Source organism: Carcharhinus amblyrhynchos, unplaced genomic scaffold (genome assembly GCF_965287045.1).
Source record: "Carcharhinus amblyrhynchos unplaced genomic scaffold, sCarAmb.v2.hapA scaffold_44, whole genome shotgun sequence".
NCBI classification, from domain to species: domain Eukaryota; kingdom Metazoa; phylum Chordata; class Chondrichthyes; order Carcharhiniformes; family Carcharhinidae; genus Carcharhinus; species Carcharhinus amblyrhynchos.
In genome coordinates, this window is record NW_027649785.1 from 3,854,364 (window position 1) to 3,882,039 (window position 27,676).

Below are 27,676 nucleotides of genomic sequence, written 5' to 3' on the forward strand. Positions count from 1 at the left end.
ACAGCTTACTCTTAGGAAAGCAAATGTTGTTAGTGTTTGTCGCATGGGATTTGTGCCTGAGAGTGTAGACACCTTACCGCATTATATACAGTTTTGGGCCATTTAGTAAGGAGGGATAAACAAGCCTTAGTGGGAGCACAGGGGCAGTAGAATCTATGGGATTCTCTAGCCCAGAGCTGTGGAAGCTCAGGTACTGAGTATATTCATATCTGAGATTGATAGATCATTGGACGCTGTGGGAATTGAGGGTAGGCAGGAAGGTGGATTTGAGGTGGATCAGCCAGGATCTTACTGAATACAGGTTACAGGCAGCGTGGTGGCACAGTACTTAGCACTGCTGCCTCACCAGAGATCCAGCTTTGGGGCACTGTGTGGGTTTCCTCTGGATGCTCCAGTTTCCTCCCACAGTCCAAAGATATGCAGATTAGGGGCCTGGGTAAGATGCTTTTTGGAGAGTCAGTGCAGACTCAATGGGCCAAATGGCCTCCTTCTTTACTGTATGGATTCCAAGGTCCTATAGGGCCAAATAGCATAATTTCATTCTTATGTTTTGCCATGAAGAGGTGAGATTGACTTTGGGAGGGATATTTTGGGCATGAGTGCAGGACAATCCTTTAAAACAGAGAGGAGGATGAATTTCTGTGAGCGAGTGGTGAATCTATGGAACTGTTTACTGCAGAAGGCTGTGGAGGCTGGGTCATTGAGTCATTAAGACAGAGATAGATTCTTGATAAGGGGATCAGGGGTCATGGGGAAAAGACAGGAGAATGGGGGTGAGAAAAATATCAGCCATAATTGAATGGCAGAGCAGACTCGATGGGCTGAGTGGCCTAACTGTGCTCCAATGACTTATGGTTGATGTTGTTTAAGGGGAAATTCTGAATATTCTTGGGCCAAGGGCCTTTATCCCGCTCTGCGGATGGCTGGAACCACATTCCCCAGTGGCATGACGGAGGAAGTCATGAGATCTCACACACTGCTCTGCTAAGTACATCATAGAAACCCTACAGTGCAGAAAGAGGCCATTCAGCCCATCGGGTCTGTACTGACCACAATCCCACCCAGGCCCTACCCCCATAACCCAACATATTTTACGCATCTCAGGACACTTAGGGGCAATTTCTTCGCATCAACCTAACCCGCACATCTTTGAACTGTGGGAGGAAACTGGATACCTGGAGGAAACCCACGTAGACATGAGGAGAATGTGCAAACTCCACACAGACAGCAACCCAAGCCGGGAATCGAACCCAGGTCCCTGGAGCTGTGAAGCAGCCGTGCTAACCACTGTGCTACCGTGTCGCCCAAGTTGTAGGCTACATGTTGTGAATCTGTTGCTTCTTCTCAAACTTTAACATCCCTATGTGGGATCAGCAATAAGAATAGGCACTTAGAAATGGACCCTGTACTTGTTAGTGACCCAAGAGAGAAGAGACAAATCATTTTCAAACTCAGCTTTTATGTGTGTGCAAATGAGTTTAATTATGGCTGTGGAAATGCAATTATACGCTTCAGGCTGGTGAGAACGGGACAAATTAAAGCACTGTGTTCAATTTACCCCTTACTGCAGTCATCAGTGGATGCACACAGGACCTGGCTTCTTAATCCAGTTCTTTTGGTCACGGGCCTGTTTGCTCAATTACACAGTGGGACCACATCCTCATAATGCTGGGTTTGTTGACCTGAAAAGGCCTGGAGTTTGGAGTAACAGCTCCTCAGTCAATTGCCAAAGTCAGGATCTGCCCAACATAAATCGCAGTGCCATCTGTGAAAGGCTGAGTTTCTCAGCTCTAAGAAACAAGAGAATCAGGAGGGTCACAACAGCGAGGCAGCTCCTCCAGTACCTACCCTGCTTCACGGGGAGGAGAGATTGAGGCCTCAGAAGATGAGGAGAGAGGAGGAAAAAGGGCATCGACTGCTCTTCCATGGCAGAGTGGTGTGGTTGGAGAAGGGGTGTTAGTGAGGAGCAGGCACAGAGCGAACTGGCCCTTCAGAATGGAGGGAAGAGGGGGATCTTGTGTTTGGTGACATATTGCAGATGGCAAAGGCTGGTGGCCTGAAGAAAATCTTATAGTTTTGGGTGAAGAGGAGCATTAGTTCAAGGACCTGTTGACAAAGTTTGGGAGGGGGGCAGGGAAGCCCCACTCTGACCTTGCTCCATAAACCTTTCTGTCATTTAGTCTCCTTTTGTTCCTCGTACCCACCTCTCCCTCCCTGACCTCCAGCACATCCTTTCCCAGTGCTGATGAAAGGTCACAAGCCTGAAGGCTTCACACTGAGCAGAAACTGCCAGACTTGCCGTGTTATATATCTTTGGTTTCAGTTTTCCACATCTGCAGTATTCTGCTTTTATCCAGTGATGGTCACATTCATGGTGACATTACAATGAGTCCATTTCATCAATTATAAAGTGCTGAAGGACTAACACAGGTCAGGAAGCCCAGGCGTCTCTTATTCTTGTGAAGACCCAAAGTTAGATGGTTTTAATGGAGCAGCTTTAGGAATCCCAAATTCACAGGAAATCCTGGGATGGGATTTCATCCGAATCAGGATTTGTACAGATTCCAAATGAGAGCATGAGAGAGAGAGAGAGAGACAGCGAGAGGGGGAGGGAGACAATGAGTGAGAGAGAGAGAGAGTGAGAGGGGGAGGGAGACAATGAGTGAGAGAGAGAGAGAGGGGGGGAGAGAGACAATGAGTGAGAGAGAGAGTGAGACGGGGAGGGAGACAATGAGTGAGAGAGAGAGTGAGAGGGGGAGGGAGACAATGAGTGAGAGAGAGAGAGTGAGAGGGGGAGGGAGACAATGAGTGAGAGAGAGAGAGAGAGAGCGAGGGGGGGAGAGAGACAATGAGTGAGAGAGAGAGAGAGCGAGAGGGGGGAGGGAGACAATGAGTGAGAGAGAGAGAGAGAGAGCGGGGGAGGGAGAAATGAGAGGAGAAGAGAGAGGAGAGAGGGAGAGGAGGAAGAGAGGAGGGGAGAGACAATGAGTGAGAGAGAGAGAGAGAGCGAGGGAGGGAGAGAGACAATGAGAGAGAGAGAGAGAGGGAGGGGGGAGGGAGACAATGAGTGAGAGAGAGAGAGAGAGAGAGAGAGAGCGAGGGGGAGAGAGAGCGAGAGGGGGAGGGAGACAATGAGTGAGAGAGAGAGAGCGAGAGGGGGAGAGAGACAATGAGTGAGAGAGAGAGTGAGGGGGAGAGAGACAATGAATGAAGAGAGAGAGTGACAGCGAGTGAGCGCAAGAGAGAGAGAGAGAGCAAGGGGAGAGGGAGACAATGAGTAAAGAGAGAGAGAGGGTGAGAGAGAGTGCGAGCAAGCACGAGAGTGAGAGAGAGGGAGAGAGAGACAGCGAATGAGCGCGAGACAGAGAAAGGGCAATAGAGAGCGTGAGCAAGTGCATGAGAAAGAGCATGAGAGAGAGTGTGAACGAGTGACAGTCATAGTTTCATAATAGCACCTGAGGCCATTCAGCCTGCAGTGTGCCTGCTGACTCTCTATGAGAGCAACTCAACGAATTTACTTCCCAGCAAATCCAATTCCTTTTTAAAAACTCTGAATGAACCATCTCCACTGCACTCTTAGGTCTTGCATTTCAGAGCTTAACCTTTGCTTCTTTTGCTAATCACCTTAAATTCCCAAGGCCTTCAGTAAGGCCTTTAACAGGGTCCCTCATGGCAGACTGGTGCAGAAGGTGAAGTCGCCTGGGATCAGAGGTGAGCTGGCAAGATAGATACAAAACTGGCTCAGTCAAAGAAGACAGAGGGTAGCAGTGGAAGGGTGTGTTTCTGAATGGAGGGCTATGACAAGTGGCGTTCCTCAGTGATCAGTGCTGGGACCTTTGCTGTTTGTAATATCTATAAATGATTTGGAGGAAAATGTAACTGGTTTGATCAATAAGTTTACGGATGACACAAAGGTTGGTGGATTTGCGGAAAGCGATGAGGACCATCAGAGGATACAGCAGGATATAGATCAGTTGGAGACTTGGGCGGAGAGATGGCAGATGGAGTTTAATCTGGACAAATGTGAGGTAATGCATTTTGGAAGGTCTAATACAGATAGGAAATATACAGTAAATGGCAGATCTCTTAAGAGTATTGATAGGCAGAGGGATCTGGGTGTACAGGTACACAGGTCACTGAAAGTGACAATGCAGGTGGAGAAGGTAGTCAAGAAGGCATACGGCATGCTTGCTTTCATTGGCTGGGGCATTGAGTTTAAAAATTGGCAAGTCACGTTGCCACTTTATAGAATCTTAGTTAGGCCGCACTTGGAATATAGTGTTTTTGTTCAATTCTGGTCACCACACTACCAGAAGGATGTGGAGGCTTTGGAGAGGGTACAGAAAAGATTTACCAGGATGTTGCCTGGTATGGAGGGCATTGGCTATGAGGAGAGGTTGGAAAAACTTGGTTTGTTCTCATTGGAACGACGGAGTTGAGCGGCGACCTGATAGAAATCTATGAGAGGCATGGACAGAGTGGATAGGTTTAAGATGCAAGGGGCAAGGTTTAAAGGAGATATATTAAAAGGAATTAAAGGAATTAAGGGTTATGGGGAGAAAGCGGGAAAGTGGAACTGATCCACTTCAGATCAGCCATGATCTTATTGAATGGCAGGGCAGGCTCGAAGGGCTAGATGGCCGACTCCTGCTCCTATTTCTTATGTTCTTATTGTCCCTCTTAACTGGGAACTGTAGAGTTGACACATTGGATCTGCTTGAGTTTCACATTTCAAATCTGCTCCATCCTGAGAGTTTTACAAATAATGGAGATCAGTTTGTGACTCATCAACTGGAGCAGTTAAGCAAGCAGCTGCACAATAAACAGCCGCTGCTGACAAATATCTTCCTCTGCGTTGTTCCCTCTCTGCTCCGGCAACACCCTTCATTTCACCCTGAATCTGAGGTCAATCCAGCTGATTCCCGAGTGTTTGACCATAGAAAGGTTCCGGTGCAGAAGGAGAGTATTCAGACCATCCTGATTTGATTTGATTTGATTTAATATTGTCACATGTATTAGTGTAGAGCGAAAAGTATTGTTTCTTGCGCGCTATACAGACAAGGCATACCGTTCATAGAGAAGGAAAGGAGAGGGTGCAGAACGTAGTGTTACAGTCATAGCTAGGGTGGAGAGAAAGATCAATTAATGTGAGGTAGGTCCATTCAAAAGTTTGACAGCAGCAGGGAAGAAGCTGTTCTTGAGTCGGTTGGTACGGGACCTCAGACTTTTGTATCTTTTTCCTGATAGAAGAAGGTGGAAGAGAGAATGTCCGGGGTATGTGGGATCCTTAATTATACTGGCTGCTTTTCCAAACAGCAGGAAGTGTAGACAGAGTCACTGGGATGGGAGGCTGGTTTGCGTGATGGATTGGGCTACATTCACAACCTTTTGTATTTTCTTGTGGTCTTAGACAGAGCAGGAGCCCATACCAAGCTGTGATACAACCAGAAAGAATGCTTTCTATAGTGCATTGTAAAAGTTGGTGAGGTCGTAGCTGACATGCCAAATTTCTTTGGTCTTCTGAAAAAGTAGAGACATTGGTGGGCTTTGCTGACTATACTGTTGGCATGTGGGAACCAGGACAGATTGTTGGTGATCTGAACACCTGAAAACCTGAAGCTCTTGACCACTTCTACTTCGTAACCATTGATGTAGACAGGGTTCTCCGCTCTGCTTCCTGAAGTCGATGACAATCTCCTTCATTTTGTTGACATTGAGGGAGAGGTTATTGTTGTCACACCAGTTCACCAGATTCTCTATCTCAGTCTTGTGCTCTGTCTCATCATTGTTTGAGATTCAACAAAGAACAATACAGCACAGGACATAAGAACATAAGAAATAGGAGCAGGAGTAGGCCATCTAGCCCTTCGAGCCTGCCCCGCCATTCAATAAGATCATGGCTGATCTGAAGTGGATCAGTTCCACTTTCCCGCTTTCTCCCCATAACCCTTAATTCCCTTGTCTATCAGAAACCTATCTACCTGTGACTTAAATATATTTAGCGAGGCAGCCTCCACCACTTCAACAGGCAGAGAATTCCAGAGATTCACCACCCTTTGAGTGAAGAAGTTCCTCCTCAACTCCAATCTAAACTGCCCCCCCCCCTTATCTTGAGGCTGTGCCCTCTAGTCCTGCTGTCCTTTCTAAGCGGGAAGAATCTCTCTACCTCTACCCTGTCCATCCCTTTCATTATCTTATACATCTCTATAAGATCCTCCTTCAGCCTTCTAAACTCCAATGAGTACAGGAACAGGCCCTTCAGCCCTCCAAGCCTGCACTGACCACATTTACCTATCTAACCAACTGCTTATATTCCTCTGTTCCCCATTTGTTCATGTGCCCATCAAGATAAGTCTTAAATGAGGCCTCAACCACCTCACTTGGCAGTGCATTCCTGGCTCCCTGTGTAACAAAACCTCCCCCTGCACATCTCCACTGAACCTTTCTCCCCCTTATCTTGATCTTGTGCTTCCTTGTATTTGTTATTTCTGCCCTGGGAAAAAGCTTCCAACTGTTCACCCTATCTATACTTCTCATAATTATATTAACTCCTATCAGGTCGCCCCTCAGCCTCCGTCTTTCCAGGGAGAACAATCCCAGTTTATCCAATCTCTCCGCATAGCCAATAACCAGGCAGCATCCTGGTAAACCTTTTCTGTACTCTCTGTAAAACCTCCATGTCTGGTAGTGTGGTGACCAGAACTGGACGCAGTATTCCAAGTGTGGCCTAACCAATGTTTTGTACGACTGTAACATAATTTGCCAACTTCCGACCCACTACAGTGGTGTCATCAGCAAACTTAGATCAGATCAAATCAAATCGCACACCATCCTATGGGTGAAAAAGCTTTTCCTCATAATCCCTGTAATCCCAATACCATTCACCAGGAGTCTGTAATTGACCCCTTAGTGAGAGGAAAGAGGTCTTTCCCATCTGCCCTGTCTGGACCCCACGTTATTTTTTATACCTTAATTAAATAATTCCATAGACTCCCCTGTTCTGAGGAAATCAATCCTAATCCTTCCCATCTTTCTTCACATCTGGAATTTTGAAGCCCTGGCAACATTCGGGTCAATCTCTTCTGCATTCTCTCCAGAGCAATTATGTCCTTCCTGTAATGTGATGACCAGAATTGTGCACAAAACGTTAGCCTAACCAGTGTTTTATACAGTTCCAGCATTACATCCCGCTTTTTAATTCTATATTCAATTTTATTCAGCAAAGGAAAGAATTCCATAGCATTCTTGACCATCTTGTCCACCTGTCATGCTACCTTCAGAGACTTGTCGATGGTCTCTCTCTTCCTCAACACCTCACAATTTTTTCCAGTTTGTAGGATTTTCCCTTGCTTTGTTTGCCTTCCCAAGTGGATTACCTCACACTTTTCCGGATTGAATTCCATTTGCCACTTTGCTACCATTGAACCTGCACTGACTGTCCTGGGTGGGATAGTCTTTCGGAGAGTGGGTGCAGGTTTGATGGGCTGAATGACTTCTTTCTGCATTGTATGTGGGTTGACCATGATATAATTCTGGAGCTAATAGCTGCCCTCTCCACTATCAACTACATGGCCAGTTTTTGTGCCATTCACAAATTCATGCCACCTACACTTGAGTCAAAATCATTACTAGATACAACAAACAGTAAGTGCCCCAACACTGAGTCCTGTGGACTGGAAACTGTCTTCTATTGGCAAAAACATCCACTGACCATTACCCTTTGTTTCCTGCTACTGAGTCAATTTTGGATCCAACCTGCCGTCTTCCAGCATGGAGGCACAGTGGTTAGCAGTGCTGACAGCTCCAGGGACCCGGGTTCAATTCCAGCCTTCAGTGGCTATGTGGAGTTTGCGCGTCTCTGCACTAGTTGCTGTAGTTTCCTCCCACAGTCCCAAGACATGCCGGTTCCATGGATTGGCCATGTTAAATTGCTCTTAAGTGTTCCAAAATGTATAGGTTATAGATACACTCAAGGGAAGAAGGAGGCCATTCAGTACATCGAGTCTTCACCGACACAGTCCCACCCACGCCCTATCCCCTTAACACCATGTAGTTACCTTCCCAGTCCCGCTGACACTATGGGGCAATTCACCTCGGCCAATCAACCTAACCCGCACATCTTTGGGAGCAAACCGGAGCACCTAGAGAAAACCTGTGCAGACACGGGGAGAACATGCAGAACATGCACAGATAGTGACCAAGCTGGAATTCGAACTCGGGTCCCTGGCGTTGTGAGGCAGCAGTGCTAACCACTGTGCCATTGCGCCACCCAAAGGTAGGGGATTCTAAAACTATAGGGGATAGGTTTAAGGTGAGAGGGGGGAGATACAAAAGAGCCCAGAGGGGCAATTTGTTCACACAGAGGGTGGTAAGTACTTGCAGAGGTAGTAGTAGAGGCAGGTACAATTTTGTCTTTTAAAAAGCGTTTAGACAGTTACATGGGTAAGATGGGTATAGAGGGGTATAGGCCAAATGCAGGCAATTGGAAATAGCTTAATGGTACAAACTGTGCAGTGTGGACAAGTTAGGCCAAAGGGCCTGTCTCCTGTAAAGCTCGATATTACACTTGTCAGAGATACATTTATGGAATCTGGAAAAGGGAACCTGAAATGGAAGGATATGAATGTTTCAGTTTGTGCTGGTTGAGTGGACTGGCCATGCTAAACTCTCCCTCTGTACCTGAACAGGCGCTGGAGTGTGGCGACTCGGGGATTTTCACAGTAACTTCATTGCAGTGTTAATGTAAACCTGTTTGTGATACTAATAAACAAACTGAAAAAAGCGTATTTACTCTAGCTAGTCACCCCCACCCTCATCACAACTGAGCAATTTTAGCACGGCCAATCACATAACCAGCACATCTTTGGAGTGTGGGAGGGAACCGGAGCATCCGGAGGAAACCCACGCAGACATGGGGAGAATGTGCAAACTCCGCATAGACATTCACCTGAGGCTAGAATTGAACCTGGGTCCCTGGTGCTGTGAGCCAGCACTGCTAACCACTGTGGCATCATTCCGCTACATAGATACAGAAACATCGAACGTAGGAGCAGGACTAGACCTTTGAGCCTTCTCCGCCATTCAGTTTGATCATTATTGATCCTCTATCCCACCCGAGGCCAATGGGGAATTCTGTTCTGCGAACCTCACCCTCCCTGATTCTGGGGGCGGGCATGGCAGTAAAATTCAGACTTGTGTCTCTACGCTCTGAGAGTTATTAAAACCACCATCGTCAATGTCACACAGCAAAGTTTCTGCAACTTCATATAGGCAAATTATCCAGGATATGGACTTTCCAAAGATGATCTTCTAAATGTCTGGTGATAGGGATACCCAAAGAATTCAGATCTGACTGTGCTCTCTGAGGCTCCAGGTTTCTAACACCTCCAGATCGCTCTGGAATTTTCCGGAATTGAAGATTTAATCTCCTGAACCCTTCAGGAACAGAAAAACCACTGTAACATCCACAGGCAGACATTTTCTCCCAATAACATTGTTCATTGGTGATAAAAGCCAGGAAAAACCAGGCTACCGGACAGGGTGGGGAAGAGGGGAGATGATGTGATGAAACCTCTAGAAATATGTCCGAGTTGGTGACTTTACTGATGGGTTTACGGGCAGTGTTTGCCTGCTCCCTGCCAGCCAGCTACTTCCTATTTTGTTCCTTTCTTGCTTTGTATTATTACAGACCCTGAGCTTGTTCTCTGACAGCCAAACTAACTTCTCTTTCCTTCCCTCAGGATTAAAGAAGCCAACAACTTTCCGATGTGAAGCACACAATGCCAAGGGGGTGGCCACTTCCCGGACCGCTACCATCAAACGTAGGTGGACCTGTCCTCTGCTATTGCTTTAAACAGGGCTTCTCTTTATTTATTCTCAGTGTGTCTGAGTGTTTCTCAGTTACTCCGAGATGAAGGGCCTTCCCTCTGAGTGGTGAGTGTCTGGAACAAGCTGCCGGAGATGGAAGTAGAGGCGGGTATAAACATCTAGGTAGTTACATGGATGAGATGGGTTTAGAGGGATATGGGCCAAATGCGGACAATTGGGCTTAGCTTAGGGGTTTTAAAAAAAGGTGGCATGGACAAGGTGGTCTGTTTCAATGCTGTAAACCTCTGTGACTCCGGATCTGCTGTAGCCAGTTTGGTAATGATGCTCCCATATTAGGGTTCCCAGTGAAGGAATGGTGACATATTCCCAAGTTGGGTTGGTTGGTGAGTGAGTTGGAGGGGAACGTGGAGACGTTACAGTTACCATCATTGATTTGTACATCTAATCAGATTGGTATGTGTATAATGGAATCCCTTTAAAACCTTATGCCTGACGGACTATGAAACCAGTAAAAGGAGGTGAGACCAAAGAGGGAGAGTCCAACAACTGATCCAGGGTGTCAGCCACAGTCAATTCCAATTCTGAACCTCCTTTGGGGCACATCACAGATAGCTGAACTTTTGAAGGAAGGGAGTGAGCTCCAAGGCCAGTCTGCTACCATGTATCAGATAACTGGGATCTCAGCAACACCTCAATATATGCCATTCTAATGTGCTCCACAGGGAAAAGATGTTTTGATTGACAATTTTGCAATGTTAGTTGACACAACTTAAGTTGTTTCAAGGGTTGTGCATTGTGGTTTTTGAATTTTCAAAGGAACTGCATGATTAACATTTTTATTTATTTACAGTCCAGACATTTTTTCCAAGCAGACAAAAACATTGTTAGTGGGTAACGCTTTTCCACAGTGTTTTTTTAATACGTTCTACTGTATCCTATAGAGTCCATTGGTTCTAGAAAGTGTACATTGGGTCAGTGAGCTTGGAATCCCCATAGCTTCATGTTAGGGTCATGAGGGGACAGAGTGGTTGGGTAGGAGGACATGGGGGGCATGAAGGGTCTGAGAGGTGAGTGGAAGGACAGAGGTTAGCATGGGGGCATGAGGGAACCCGGAGAGGGTGAGGGGGTGTAAATTGGCATAGGGAGCATGAGGGGGAACTTTTGAACTTATATTTTAAAGGACCTTCATGAAGAATATGTCTCAGGACTTCTCTGATGGGCAGTAACCCATGACTCTTTAAAAAGATGGCCCAGTTCCAAGAGTATTGTGGAAGCCCAGGACATGCCGACTTCTGCTTTGAAGTGGGCCAAGTCGAGAGTGTAAGCTGGCTTTCAACAGGAGCCAGCCCAAATCTTATAAATCTCACAGTCCAAAAAACATTGAAAAGTATCCAGTTTTCCACTGGTTCCTGAGGCTCCTTGATCCAGTGAAAATCCAGGACAGCCTCTGTATGGGACAGTGCCAGTGTCTCTGGGGAGGCACTAGTGTCTTGGTGGGGGTGCCAGCGTCTGTCTGGGGGTGTCAGCATCTGTGTGGGGGTGCCAGTGTCTTTGTGGGGGAGCCAGGTAAGTTTATTTAAATAGGCTCTCTGGATTTAGTGAATTCAATTCCCTGTATCCAGCCTTTCATTTTGGATTGTTTCGATGGGGTGATAATAGAAAATTAGCAGAAACACAGGATTGAGTGACTACCACATTACACAGGAATGTCAGGGGCAACAACAGAGTCATAAACACAGAGGTGATTGAATAGTGGGTGTGTACACTAGATCATACTGAGTATACACTGACCAAGTTACAGGCGTACTATTGTCTAACTCAATGGATAGTCATCGCCATGGTTGAGAAATGAGTTTGCAACATGTGATTTCAGGAAGAAATTAGATTTTGCTCTTGGGGCAAAAGGGATCGAGGGATATGGGAGAAGGGGGGGAATCTGGATATTGACTTTGATGATCAGCCATGATCAAAATGAATGTCTGAGCTGCTCAAAGGGCCAAATGGCCTCCTCATGCTCCTGTTTTCTAGGTATGTGGCTGTAGGGTCTTCCTGAAGTTAAAAATGTTTTCAGTGTCAGAGCATTGCGTGGTAATTTGTTCCCATGTGATCCCCTCCTCCCGGGCACTGTGTGATAGCTCAGCAATTGGGTATAAATATTCCTTACAATCGGCAATATTCCCAAATCCTGGCCAATGTGGCAGCTGCTGAAAAGTGAATTATAAACAACGGCAATGAACTAGCATCAATTAAATGGGCCAAATGGCCTGTTTCTGTTAAGAACATAAGAAATAGGAGCAGGAGTAGACAATCTAGCCCTTCGAGCCTGCCCCGCCATTCAATAAGATCATGGCTGATCTGTTGTGGCTCAGTTCCACTTTCCCGCCCTCTCCCCATAACCCTTAATCCCCTCTCTTATCAAAAACCCATCAACCCGCGTCTTAAAAATATTTAGCGAGGCAGCCTCCACCACTTCAACGGGCAGAGAATTCCAGAGATTCACCACCCTTTGAGTGAAGAAGTTCCTCCTCAACTCCGTTCTAAACCGCCCCCCCTTTATCTTGAGGAATGTCATTCTTCCCTCTTTTCCTCCCATTGCCCTGATTTTCCTCTGTTTTCCCCCTTGAAACTGTTTCCACTGCCCCATCAGCCTATAACACACTGCTTTAACAGTGTTCTCCTGACATCTGCTCTGATACATTTGCAAGTTACCTTATTTCTGTGATCTCTGATCTCCCATCAATGGAAATACGCTTCTTGGAAATGGATAGTCGCTGCTTTTTTTATTTGATACAATGAAATGTGTTTCTCAGAGGGATTTGATCATCGCTGTTTCAGATGCTGGGGATATATTTTCTGTCGGTGTGCTGTTGTGACAGCACGCTGATGAACAAGGTGGCCTTTTTACTGGCAGCTACCACTAAGGTTCGTATGATCCTGCCCGAACTCTTCCCGGCTGTTCTCTGAGCCTCACCCGCCTCCCACAATCGGGACGGGCGTGCCGGTAAAATTCCGGCCAGAATGTGAACCAGACCCACGTCTACTTCAGATGGTCACTTGAAATGCTACGAGTGACTAAAGGCATGGGACTGGTCTTGCTTTTATCTTCATCCTTTTAGTTTTTGTCTGTGTCCGGTGTTTCCTCATTTTTATTCTGTACCCCAAACAAACTCATTCAGTTTGTTCATCAGTAACCTGAGCTGTCACCTTTTCAACATTCTCAGCAAAGGAAGACCAAGGGATTGATTAACAAGGAAAGATAGAAAATGGCTGTGAAAATAAGCTAATGGGAACGTAAAAACTGACTGTAAAAGTTTCTGTAGGAAGATAAAAAAAATTGACAAAAATAAATGTTGGCCCTTACAGTCAGACATGGGAGAATTCGTAACGGGGAATAAAGAAAAGGCAGTGGAATTAAATTCGTCCTTTGTTTCAGTCTTCACAAAGGAAGGCGTGAATAATGTACTGGAAGTTCTGAGAGAAGCCAAGTTGAGGAGTTGAAGGAAATCAGCGTTAGTAGAGAAAATTGTTTTGGGGAAATTGATGGGATTGAAGGTGGATAAATTTTCAGGTCCTGATAATCTTCGTCACAGAGTATTAAAGAAAGTGGCCCTGGAAATAGTAAATCCTTTGGTTATTTTCCAAAATTCTTTGGACTCTGCTCTGGTTTCTATAGATTGGAGGGCAATGTAAACTCGCTATTTAAAAAGGGAGGTAGAGCGAAAACAGGGAACTATAGACCAGCAAGCATAACATCGACCTGAGGAAGTTACTAGTCCATGATCAAAGATTTCATAGCTCACTTGGAAGGTAATGGTATAATCAGCATGGATTTACAAAAGGGAAGTCATAATTGATGAATGTATTGAGATTCTTTGAGGATGCAAATAGTAGGGTTGACCAAGGAGAACCAGTGGATGTGGTTTACTTAGACTTTCAGAAGGTTTTTGACAAGGTCTCACATAACAGATGACTATAAAGTTAAAGCACGTGGGATTGCAGGTAATGTCTTGAGATGGTTAGAAAGCTGGTTAGCAGATAAGAAGAAAGAGTTGGCATAAATGGGTCTTTTTCTGATTGGCAATCAGTGACTAGTGGGGTATCACAGAGATCTGTGCTAGGACCCCAACTATTCACATTATATATTAATGATTTGGAAGAGTGAACCAAATGTATTTTTTCCAAATTTGCAGAGATACAGAGTTGGGTGGGAGGGTGAGCTGTGAGGAGGATGCAGAGATGCTTGGACAGGCTGAGTGTGTGGGTATCTGCATGGCAGATGCAGTAAAATGTGGATAAATGTGAAGTTATCCACTTTGGTAGCAATAATAGGAAGACAGATTATTACTTGAATGGATGTAAATTGAGAGAGATGGATACTCAGCGAATCCTTGGTGTCCTCATGAATCAGTTGCTGGAAATAAGCGCGCAGGTACAACAGGCAATAACGAAGGCGAATGGTATGTTAGCCTTCATAGTGAGAAGATTTGAATATAAGGATAGGGATGTTTTGTATAATTGTATATAGCATTGGGGCAGCACATCTGCTGTGCAGTTTGGGTGGCCTCATCTGAGAAGGGATGTCCTTGCCACAGAGAGAGCACAGTGAAGGTTTACCAGATTGATTCCTGGGGTGGCAGGTTTGTTACATGAGGAGAGACTAAGTTGGTTTGGATTATATTCATTCGAGTTTAGAAGAGTGAGAGGGGAATTGCATAGAAGCTTGTAAAATTCTCACAGGGTTAGAGAGGGCAGATTCAGAAAGAATGCTTTCAATGGTGAGTCCAGAACTAGGGTTCATCGTTTGAGGATAAGGGGTAAACCTTTTTAGACTGAGGTGAGGAGAAATTTCTTCACCCAGAGGTGAATGGGTGGAATTCATTACTTCAGAATGTAGTTGAGGCCAAAACATTGATTTCAAGAGGAAATTAGATATTGCTGTAGGGGTTAAAGTAATAAAGGGATACCCGGCGGGGGGGGAGATGGGATCAGGATATTGAATTGGATGATCAGCCATGATCAAAGTGAATGGTGGGACAGTCTGGAAGGGCTGAGTGGCCTCCTCCTGCTTCTAGTTTCTAAGTAACTTTGATCTGAATCATAACATGAATGTTAAGATAAAATCAGTTTGGAATGTGTTTTAAGATTCTAATCCTGCTTCTTACATCCACTCTTGCTGCAACTTATTCCTCCTCCCCCAGACATCTTCTCTCGATCTCTTTCCTTCTCTCTCTCTCTCCTCACTGCCAGTCCCTCTCTTTCTCGCTTTCCCTCCTCTGATTGCCAGCTCCGTCTTCCCTCTCTCTCGTTCCCTCCACTCACTGCCAGCCCTCCATCTCCCTCTTTTGCTCCCTCTCTCTTTCCCTCCTCTTATTGCCAGCCCCAGCCTCTCTTTCCCTCCTCTCAGTGCCACTCCCTCTCTCTCTTTCCCTCCCTCTCTCTCTCTCTCCCTCCCCTTCTCTTTCCCTCCTCTCAATGCCACTCCCTCCTCCTCTCTCCTTATCCTGCTTTGCAGCATCTGCTGTATTCCCCTCAGACACGCTGACTGCTTTGAGAAAAGTAACACTGAACTTCAAATACTCGACAGAAACATAAAGCACATCAGTATCAACACACAGCTCCTTCCCTCCTCTCACTGCCAAACTCATTCTGCCTCTTCCTCAGTGCCAGTTCTCTCTGTCTAACCCTGCATCCTTGGCTCCCTTCCTGCTGGACTGCCATCCCCTCCCCCTCTCTCACTGCATTAGTTACTCCAGTCCGTCCAGTTATTACTACTTCATTGTGTATTTGCCGACTATCTGGTGCTGAGGCCTGGACAGAAACCCTTTTCTTATCAGCAGTGGAGTGGCTTGAGGGAACTGAGTAATGTTGAGATGGTGCAGCACACTGAGAGTGCCCTCCAGCAGCTGGCACAGACGTTTCCTCTTCATAGACAGTGTTGCCATCAATTTTGCCTCTCCGATAGTTGATAGCAGTGCCTACTCAGTGAGCTGCCCTTGGCTTGTTACTTGGCTGTGGGCAGCCACTGCTGTAACCTTCGGAGATAGCTGGAGCAGGACAGTACAGTCTGTTCTTTGTCCGACTTGGCTGTTTACCGCATTAGTTGGAAAGCTTCTGTTATTCTCCGACTCACAGCTTGTTAGCAAAGCCTGTTTTTCTTTTGCTGTCTGGCAGCTGCACTCACTCGTTCCTTTGGCACACTTCTCTGTGAAGAGATCTCTCCATCCAATGGAACTTCTCTCCCCTGCCTAGCACAAGTGACACCCAATACCTCTGTTTCCACAAAGCAAAGACATTATTTTTCCCTTTGTCTGTGTTCAGGCTTTACGAGCACAGGCCTGACTGTTCTCCCCCTGAATCAGGCAGGAGTGAGGCCTTATTTGGAAATTTCTGGTTCCTCCACCTCCCTCCCTCTGTTTATGCAATTTTTGTTCCGCTTCACATTAACCCAGAACTTGCTTTCTCTTTTTTAAAAAAGTCTTTTCACTTGTTTCTAATTTCCTTTTCTTAGCTTTCTCCTTCACTCCTCTGCCAACTCAAGTCTCTCTGTCAAGAAAGCTCACCAGCTATCCTGCCCTCTGGGACAGTGCCCTATCCACAGATCCCAAGTCGAGAACAGCGGCTAAAATCTATGCTGCAAGTGGTTTGGGAGCCTTCAAAAATGAACAGAATGTTACTTTAGCAATATATCTACTCTGAGGTAAGGGTTCAAAGCAGTTTAACAGGTGGGTCATTCAGAACTGTTGCACTTGGGGATGGGAGAAACATTCAGAACTTTCGAAGAGAAAGACTGGTTAAGCTGGAATACTGAATCTTTTCACAACTATAAAAGTTTTAGGCCCTGGCTTATCCCAAATAACAGAACGTTTGATCTCTGAGATTTGTCAGTTGATTCCATGTAACAAGATTCTTTCGTTGTGAGGGATCTAATCCTCATTACACTGACCCTCTAACCCAATCTCATCATCCAAACCTCTTCTTGTCAGTTGCTGAGAAGGTTTCGAACCTGCTCCAATAGTCTCCGCTTTGCTCTCTTTCACTTCTTCTCTGGACAAATCTCATATTTTCTCCCTCACATTTCCTCTTGCTTGCATCCTTTCTCTCTTAATCCATGAATGGTTTTGTCCACATCATTATGAGCTGTGTCTCAGTTCTACGACTATTGTAGGTTATGGATTAAAGTCGCAGTCCCCACATTTGAGCAGTTGCGCTGTCGAAGGAACCAGCTTTCAGATAGGATGTAATACCAAGGGTCGGTCAATGCTCCCATGGAGAAGAGCAGAGGAGCGTCCCTCGTGTCCTGGTACATATTTATCCTGCAACCAATGTCAGGTTAATATTGCCCTGCTGTTGGCTGTATCCTTTCCAGTGGCTCAACAGTGAGGACACATCAGAATTATATCATTGGCTAGAATATAGGACGTCATGAGATTGTAAAAGGCTCAATAGAAATTAATGGATTACTTTTCCAAATATCTCTGTCTCTCAGTTCCTCATGTGTGAAATGCTCGCTTACAGTTTGCGATGTCGACACACATGGCAATTCAGCCAATGACACCTTCTAGGTGATATAACCCTGTGAAATCACCATCTTGCCTCCAAGTACGACAATACGAAACTAACCGACTCACCCAATCTGAAACTGACCCATTGGGTGGGATTTTATAGCCTCGCTCGTCCCAAAACTGCAAAATACCATCTAAGATCAATGGACCTTTCCAGGGTCTGTCCCCCTCCACTCCAATTCCCATTCAGGTGGGGTAGTAAAATTCTGGCCACCCATCCAGTGTGAAACTGACACAATCCGTTATTAAGAAGGTAACAGCAAGACATTAAAAAACATGTTCAAATTAGGCAGAGTCAGCAGGGCTTTGTGAAAGGGAAATTGTTTGACAAATGCATGAGAGTTCTTTGAAGATGTCTTTATGGCCTTCAGTAAGGCCTTTGACAAGATCCCTCATGGCAGACTGGTGCATAAGGTGATGTCGCAGGAGTTCAAAAGTGAGTTGGCAAGATGCCTACAGAACTGTCTCGGTCATAGAACATAGAACATAGAACATAGAACATTACATAGAAGTGGAGATGCCGGCGTTGGACTGGGGTAAACACAGTAAGAAGTCTCACAACACCAGGTTAAAGTCCAACAGATTTATTTGGTAGCAAAAGCCACTAGCTTTCAGGGCACTGCTCCTTCGTCAGGTGAGTGGGAGTTCTCTTCTCAAACAGGGTATATAAAGACACAAACTCCATTTAGAAAATAACAGTTGGAATGCGAGTCTTTACAGGTAATCAAGTCTTAAAGATACCGACAATGTGAGAGGAGAGAGGGTTAAACACAGGTTAAAGAGATGTGTATTGGCTCCAGCCAGGACAGTTAGTGAGGTTTTGCAAACCCAGGCGAGTCATGGGGGGGTTACAGATAGTGCGACATGAACCCAAGATCCCTGTTGAGACCGTCCTAGTGTGTGGAACTTGGCTATCAGTCTCTGCTCAGCGACTCGGCGCTGTCGTGTGTCGTAAAAGCCGCCGTGAAGAACACTTACTTGAAGATCAGAGGCCGAATGCCCGTGACCACTGAAGTGTTCGCCAACAGGAAGGGAACAGTCTTGCCTGGTGATTGTCGAGCGATGTTCATCCATCCGTTGTCGTAGCGTCTGCATGGTCTCCCCAATGTACCATGCTTCGGGACATCCTTTCCTGCAGCGTATCAGGTAGACAACGTTGGCCGAGTTACAAGAGTACGTACGGTGTACCTGGTGGATGGGGTTCTCATGTGAGATGATGGCATCCATGTCGATGATCCGGCATGTCTTGCAGAGTTGCCTCCACTGGACTTTAACCTGGTGTTTTGAGACTTCTTACTTGGTCGTAGAAGACAGAGGGTAGCTGTGGAACTGTGCGTTTCTGAATGGAGGGCTGTGACTCCATTCCTCAGAGATTAGTGCTGGAACCTTTGCTGTTTGTAATATACATATATATATATATAAATGGTTTGGAGGAAAATGTAACTGGTTTGATTACTAAGTTTGCGGACAATACAAAAGTTGGCGGATTCTTGGGTAGTGATGAGGACCATTTGAGGACACAATAAGACATAGCTTGATTGAAAACCTGGCCACAGAGATGGCAGATGGACTTTAATGTGAGGTGATGCATTTTGGAAAGTCTAATCCAGATGAAAAATGTACAGTAAATGGCAGAACTCTTAAGAGTATTGATAGGCAGAGGGATCTGGGTGTACAGGTACACAGGTCACTGAAGGTGGAGAAGGTAGTCAGGAAGGGATAAGACATGCTTGCCTTCATCAGCCGGGGCATTGATTGGCAAATTGGCAAATCGTTGCAGCTTTACAGAACCTTAGTGAGGCTGCACTTGGAATATATGCTGGAAGTTCACCCCCTCGCCTGCCCGAGGCTCGTAAGATCCTGTCTGAGGCCAACGGAGAATGCCGTTCTGCAAGCCTCACCCACCCTGATTCCAGGGCAGGCGTGCTGGTTAAACCCTGGCAATAATGTTCAACTCTGGTCACACTGCCAGAGGGATGTGGAGGCTTTGGAGAGGGAACAGAAAATATTTACCAGGATGTTGCCTGGTATGGAGGGCATTAGCTATGAGGAGAGGTTTGTTCTCCTTGGAATGATGGAGGTTGAGGGGGTGATCTAACAGAGGTTTACAAGATTACGAGAGGCATGGTCAGAGTAGCTTTTTCCCAGGGTGGAAGAGTCAATTAAAGAGGGGCACAGGTTTAAGGTGCGAGGGGCACGGTTTAAAGGAGATGTACAAGGCAGATTTTTTACAAGAGCCTGGAACTCGTTGCCAGGGGGGCAGTGGAAACAGATACGATTGTGACTTTTAAGGGGCATCTTGACAAATACGTGAATAGGATTGGAATAGAGGGATATGGTCCCTGGGAGGGTGGGAGGTTTTAATTCAGTCAGGCAGCATGGTCAGTGCAGGCTTGGAGGGCCGAAGGGCCTGTTCCTGTGTTCTTTATAGTAAACTGTACAGGGCATTATTGGTGAGACCATGCCCCCAGCACCATGGGCACTTTTGGTCACCTTATCTGGAAGGGACACGTTTGCATTGAAAGCTGTTTGAGAAGATTCACTTGCCTGATTCCTGAGATGAAGGGGTTATCGTACGAAGAAAGAAGAATGAGACCTTCACTGAGTGGATATTTCTCTTCCTGGGAATATCTAGAACTGGATGTTAAGTTTCAAAATGAGGGACCTCCCACTTAAGATAGAAGCAGGACGGGGCCATTAGACCCTTCGAGCCTGCTCCACCATTCATTTTGATCAATTCACTATTCTGATTTCCCTCCTCCCTCCCACGTCCCTCAATCCCTTTAGCCCCAAGAGTGAAACCTAATTTCTTATTGAAATTAGACAACATTTTGGCCTCAACTACATTTTGTGTGGTGAATTCCGCACATTCCCCACTGTCTGGGTGAGAAAATTCCTCCTCACCTCAGTTATGCAGTTTGATGGAGAAACATAGAAATCTAGAGAAGGAGGCCATTCAGCCCATCAAATCCGCACCGACATTGATCCCAGCCCAGGCCCTTTCCTCAGAGTCCCACACATTTACTCTGCTAATCCCTCTAACCTACACATCTCGGGACACTAAGGGGCAGTTTAGCATGGCCAATCAACTTAACCCGCATGGCTTTGGACTGTGGGAGGAAACTGGAGCATCCCAGAGGAAATCCACATAAACACAGGAAGAATGTGCAGACTCCACAAAGACGGTGATCCAAGCTGGGAATTGAACCCAGGTCCTTGGAGCTGTGAGGCAGTAGTTAGTGCTAACCACTGTGCCACCATGCCGCCCACAGAGTTCTAAAAGGTTTACTCCTTATCCTCAAATTACGACCCCTAGTTCTGTACTCTCCTACCTTTGGGAATATTCTTTCTGAATCTATCCTGTTAAATTTAAGATGGAAGAATTAATTGCCTCAAAAGGATGTTGTTCTTTGGAATTTTCTCAGAGAGGAGGCTGTGGGTCATAGAATATATTCAAGGCTGAGTTAAACAGATTGTTGATTGACAAGGGAGTCAAGGGTTTTGGAATGTAGACAGGAAATTGGAGTTAAAGCCACACTCAGATCTTCCATGCTTTTATTGAATTGTGAAGCAGACTCGAGAGGGATAATGGCTGCCTCCAGCCCCTATTTTTTAGTTAGTTATTAGTTAGATCACCCTTTAATCTTCAACACTTGAGAGAACACAAGTCCAGTCTGTGCATGTTGTCATAAGCTGTCCCACCCAATCATTGATTATCATAAGTTGATCCAACGATGGACGTACCAATGGTTAACGAATGGCTATGAATTCAAATAAGAAGGTTAACATTGGGAGAGGAGCGGAAAGGAGAAGTTTTGGGATTAGCAAGAAGAGTTCTTGAACCTCTAAAAGACCCAATGGCCTGAGTAGTTGCTGCCTGTGTTCTGAAGCAGTTATGATGTGGTTTGTGTGAGTTTGGAAGAGGGTTGGGTAACGCATGCTTTCTCTTCCAGTTCTGCCAGACAAACCAGAAAATCTGACAGTGACCTTCATAAGCCCCCGTGCCCTTGGAGTCTCTTGGAATACTGGCTTCAGTGGCTTTTTTCCATTCATCTCCTGTACAGTTCAGGTAAGCATGGCCCATGTAAGACAGAAAGTTGTGGGTTCAAGCTCCACTCTTGAAACTATCATCTGTGCTGGCACAGGTACAATCCTGAGGGAATGCTGCATTGTAGGCCCCATCTGCTTTTTCAGATGAATGTAACAGATCCCAAGAGGAGGGAGCCATTTTTATCCCTCAAGCAATGCCATTAAGAGAGGCTCTCTCATCACTGTCACTGTTGTTACTTTTGGGATCTCGCTGTGTACTGCTGACTTTCCTGCACATTGACAGTGACTTTGTTGGTGTAAAGTTTTCAGAGATGGTGTGAAAAATGCACTGGGGGGGGGATACAATCATCAAATAAACAATTTGGGAGGGATGATGGAGAAAATAGAAGTGGAAGAGGCTGTTCTGCCTTTGGATCTGCTCCGCCAATTCATTATAATCATTGGCTAATCATCAAATTCGATATCCTGATCCCACCTTCCTCCCATATTTTGCCCCAACAGCGATATCTAATTTCTTCTTGAAATCACAATATTTTGGTCTCAACGACTTTCTGTGGGAGTGAATTCCACACATTTGCCACCCTCTGAATGAAGAAATTTCTCCTCATCTCAGCCCTAAAAGGGTTTCCCCTTATCTTCAAACTCTGACCCAGGATCTGGACTCCCCCATTATTGGGAACATTCTTTCTGAAACTACCTTATCCATCCCTGTTAGAATTTTATAGGTTTCTAGGAGATATCTGCTCACTCTCCAATGAATACAATCCTAAATAACTTAGTCTTGCCTCATATGACAGGCTGCCACTACAGGAATCAGCCTGGTAAATCTTCGCTGTGCTCCCTCTATAGAAAGGATATCCCTCCTCAGATAAGGACACCAAATCTACACTCAGTACTCCAGGAGTGGCCTCCAACTCTCTTATACAATTGCAGAAAAACATCCCTAACCCTATACTCAAATTCTCTCGCTATGAAGGCCAACATATCATTTGCCTTCTTCACTGCCTGCTGTACCTCCACACTTACTTACAGCGACTGATGCACAAGTTTAAAGTTTATTTATTAGTGTCATAAGTAGTACATTAGCACTAGGTACTCCCTAGTCCGGAGTCCACTTTGGTGTCTGTTTGGGTACTTTGGGGGAGAATTTAGCGTGGCCAACACGCACTTTCTGACTGTGGGAGGAAATTGGAGGAAGTCACAGGGAGAACATGCTGGCTCTGCACAAACAGTAACTCACGCAGGGAATGGAACCTGGATCCCTGGCGCTGTGAGGCAGCAGTGCTAACCACTGAGATTTTGCTGAGTATTTACCTCTCCCAATTTCCACCTGTTCAGATAATAATCTGCTTCCTGTTTTTGCTACCAGTTGGATAACCTCATGTCCAACCACATTACGCTGCTCCTACCGTGCATGTACCCACTCACTAAGTCTGTTGAAATCATACTGAAGCATCTGGCTTGTTGGTAATGGTTGAGTGGGGGATATACCAGGCCATGGGATTACAGATTGTGCTGGAGTAAATTCCGCTGCTGTTGATGGCCCACAGTGTCTCATGGATGCCCAGTCTTGCGTTTCCAGATCAGTTCAAAGTTTGTCCCATCTGGCACGGTGATAGTGCCACACAAACGATGGAGGCTTATTCTGAATGTGAAAGTGGGACTTCATCTCCTCAAGGACTGTGTGGTGGTTACTCTTACTGATACTAAAGAACAAAGATTAAAGAACAATACAGCACAGGAACAAGCCCTTCGGCCCTCCAAGCCTGCACCAATTAGGTGTTCCTAACCACACCATCCATTTGTATCTCTCTATTCCCAGTCTGTTCGTGTGGCTATCTAAATAAGTCTTAAATGATCCCAGCATGTCTGCCTCAACCACCTTGCTCAGTAGTGCATTCCAGGCCCCCAGATTATCTGTGTTGAAAGTTGGCCTCCTTACCTTGAACTTGTGACCCCTTGTGTTTGTTATTTCTGACCTGGGAAAAAGCTTCCCACTGTTCACCCTATCTATGCTCTTCACAATTTTATACACCTCTATTAGGTCTCCCCTCATCCTCCGTCTTTCCAGGGAGGACAACCCCAGTTTACCCAATCTCTCCTTATAGCTAAGACCAGGCAACATCCTGGTAAACCTTTTCTGTACTCTCTCCAAAGCCTCCACGTCCTTCTGGTAGTGTGGCAACCAGAACTGGACGCAGTATTCCAAATGTGGCCTAACCAATGTTCTATATTGCTGCAACATCATATGCCAACTTTTATACTCTATGCCCCGTCCAATAAAGCCAAGCGTACCATATGCCTTCTTCACCACCCTCTCCATCTGTGCTGCCACCTTTAAGGATCTGTGGACCTGCACACCCAGGTCCCTCTGTGTGTCTATACTCCTGATGGTTCTGCCATTTACTGTATAGCTTCCCCCTACATCAGATCTACCGAAATGCATCACTTTGCATTTATCTGGATTAAATTCCATCTGCCATTTCTCCACTCAATTTTCCACCCTATCTGTATCCTGCTGTTCTCTGACAATGTTCATCACTATCTGCAACTCCAGCAATTTTTGTGTCATTCACAAACTTACTGATCACACAGCTACATCTTCTTCCAAATCATTTATATATTGTCACAAACAGCAGAGGTCCCAGTACAGAGCCCTGCGGAACACCACTAGTCACAGACCTCCAACTGGAAAAAGACCCCTCCACTGCTACCTCTGTCTTCTATGGCCAAGCCAGTTCTCCACCCATCTAGCTAGCTCCCCTTTTATCCCGTGAGATTTATCCTTTTGCACCAGTCTGCCATGAGGGATCTTGTCAAACACTTTCCTAAAATCCATATAGACGACATCCACGGCCCTTCCCTCGTCAATCGTTTTTGTCACCTCCTCAAAAAACTCAACCAAATTTGTGAGGCATGACGTCCCTCGTACAAAACCATGTTGTCTATCGCAAATGAGACTATTCAGTTCTAAATGTGTATCGATCCTATCTCTAAGGATCTTCTCCAACAATTTCCCTACCACAGATGTCAAGTTCGCTGGCCTATAATTACCCGGGTTATCCTTGCTACCCTTCTTAAATAATGGGGCCACATTTGCTATCCTCCAATCCTCTGGGACCTCACCTGTGTCCAGTGAAGAAACAAAGATTTCTGTTAGAGGCCCAGCAATTTCATCTCTTGTCTCTCTCAGTAATCTAGGGCAGATGCCATCTGGCCCTAAAACACCTAACACTTCCTCCCTTGTAATTGTGATTTGTTCTAACGGGTCTACACATCCCTCTGAGACACTACCAGTTAACATGTCCCTCTCCTTTGTGAATACTGACACAAAGTATTCATTTAGGATCTCACCCACTTCCTTGGGTTCTAAGTATAATTCCCCTCCTTTGTTCTTGAGAGGTCCGACTCTCTCTCTGACAACCCGCTTGTTCCTAATGTATGTATAAAATGCCTTGGGATTTTCTTTAATCCTGTCTGTCAAGAACATTTCATGATCCTTTTTTGCCCTTCTGACTCCCTGTTTGAGTTCTTTTCTACTCTCTCTATATTCCTCCATTGCTTCATCTGTTTTTAGCTGCCTGGACCTTACGTATGCCTCTTTTTTCTTTTTGATTAGACCACAATTTCCCTGGTTATCCACAGCTCTCAAATCCTACCTTTCCTGTCCTTCCTTTTTTACAGACACATGCCTGTCCTACACTCCTATCAACTGCTCCTTAAAAGACTCCCACATTCCAGATATGGATTTACCCTCGAATAGCCTCTCTCAATCAACTGCCACAAAATCCCACCTAATCCGGCTATAGATAGGCTTCCCCCAATTACCCGTAGGACAACACTCATCCTTTTCCATGACTATCAAAAATTTACAGAATTATGGTCACTATTTGCCACATGTTCCCCCAGTGAAACTTTGATGAGCTGTCTGGGCTCATCTCGTCACGGACCGATCCATCTGCAGCCGGCAGATTGGTAAGGATGAGCTCAAGTATGTTCTTCCCTCTTGTTTGTTCCTTCACCACCTGCTACAAACAGACGGGCAGTTACATCCTTTAGGACCCGCCCAGCTCAATCAGTAGCCACTCATTGAAATCCTCCAGCCAGAGTACATTTCTCACCCTTCCCACCCTCAGTGCTTCCTCCGCGTGTTGTTCAACATGGAGGATTACTGATTCATCAGCCGAAGAGGACAGTACGTGCTAACCAGTCAGAGGTTTCCTTGCCCATGTCTAACCTGAAGCCATGAAACTTCATGGGGTCCGGAATCAACGTTCAGGACTTCCAGTGCCACTCCCTCCCCACTGTGCTGGGTCTGTCCTGCTGGTGGGACAGCACATATCCAGGGTGGTAATGATGGTGTCTGGGGTATTTTCTGTCAGGTATGATTCCGTGAGAATGACTGTATCAGGTTGACTAGTCGGTGAGACAGCTCCCCCAATTTTTATTGAATTCAAATTCCACCATCTGCCGTGGTGGGATTGGAACTCGGGTCAGCAGGACGTTATCTAGATTTCTGGATTAATAGTGGAGCAATAATAACACTGGGCCATCACCCTCCCCACTAACCAGAATTAAGTAAATGCAAAAAGGAGGAGTTCATTTTCGGGAATGAAGCTAGACAGGTGGACTCGATGGGCCGAAGGGCCTCTTTCTGCACTGTGGGGCTCTATGATCTATGATAGAAGTCTGCGTCTCAGTAAGGGAGCATTCTGGTGGCAGTAATCATAATTCGGTTGGATTTATAACGGGTTCTGGAAAAGGACAAGGATAGACTTGGTCAGGAAAAGCCAGTTTTACCAAGTTGAGATGTGATTTAACTGTGGTGAATTGGAAATAGCCACTTGTTTCAGTGCCTGATCAGTGGGAGGCATTTAACGAAGAGGTAGCGAGAGTTCCGAGCAACTTGAGGGTTGACAAATATCAGATGGAACTAACATATTCTGGGGTTTAACATCTTTGAAAGTGGATAAACCCCAGGCTCAGATAAGAGGTATTCTAAACTGCTAATGGAAGCACGGGGGAAAATATCAGAGGCTAATAGCAAAATTTTCCTGTTCTCTGTCATCATTGGTATGATGATGTGGAGATGCCGGCGTTGGACTGGGGTAAACACGGTAAGAAGTCTCTCAACACCAGGTTAACCTGATCACTGGTGTGATAGCAGAGGACTGGAATGATGCCAGAAGTTAATTGTTGGAGTCTGTTGGCAGGTAAAGGGATGTCTGGTCAGTGGGAGGCTTTCAAAATTGTGTTAACCAGGGTTCAGCGTAAGCACATTCCTCTTATAAAGGGCAGGGCGGGTAGAAGTAGGGAACCCTGGATAACTCGGGATATTGAGGCCCTGGTAAAGAAGGAGCACATTACGTGTATTGGCAGCTGGGATCAAATGGATCCCTTGAAGAGTATCGGGGGTGTCGGAGGAGAGTTAAGAGAGAAATCAGGAGGGCAAAAAAGGGGGGCATGAGATTGTTTTGGCAGATAGAACATAGAACATAGAACATTACAGCGCAGAACAGGCCCTTCGGCCCACGATGTTGCGCCGACCAGTTAAAAAGCAATGACCCTCTAACCTAAACCAAACCCTTTCCATCCATAAACCTATCCACGGTAATAAGGCAAAGGAGAATCCAAAGATCTTCTACAAATACATAAAGGGCAAAAGAGTAACAAGGGAGAGAGTAGGGTCTTTTAAGGATCAAGGATCTGTGTGTGGATCCACAAGAGATGGGTGAGATCCTAATGGAATATTTCCCATCAGTATTTACTGTTGAGTAAAGCATGGATATTAGGGAACTTGGGGAAATAAATAGTGATGTCTTGAGGAATGTACATATTACAGAGGAGGTGGTGCTGGAAATCTTAAAGTGCATCAAGGTAGATAAATCCCCGGGACCTGATGAAGTGTATCCCAGGACATCGTGGGAGGCTAGGGAGGAAATTGCGGGTCCCCTAGCAGAGATATTTAAATCACCGACAGCCATGGGTGAGGTGCCTGAAGATTGGAGGGTGGCAAATGTTGTGCCTTTGTTTAAAAAGGACTGCAGGGAAAAGCCTGGGAACTACAGGCCAGTGAGCCTCACATGTTGGTGGGCAAGTTGTTGGAAGGTATTCTGAGAGACAGGATCTACAGGCATTTAGAGAGGCAAGGACTGATTAGGGACAGTCAGCATGGCTTTGTGAATGGAAAACCATGTCTGACAAGTTTGACAGGGGGTTGTTGTAGATGTTGTTTT

The 27,676-nt window shown here is 45.7% G+C and overlaps 1 protein-coding gene across 4 annotated transcripts in view; it reads left to right on the plus strand.

Annotated features, from left to right (window-relative positions):
- axl (AXL receptor tyrosine kinase) overlaps positions 1–27,676 on the plus strand; it is a 231,020-nt gene that overhangs the window by 71,743 nt on the left and 131,601 nt on the right. For all 4 annotated transcript variants that reach the window (XM_080181969.1, XM_080181965.1, XM_080181966.1 and 1 more), the window contains exons 5-6: positions 9,741–9,821; positions 21,344–21,459. In XM_080181969.1, coding sequence (XP_080038095.1) covers positions 9,741–9,821; positions 21,344–21,459 — 197 coding nt within the window. The remainder of the gene's footprint in view (positions 1–9,740; positions 9,822–21,343; positions 21,460–27,676) is intronic.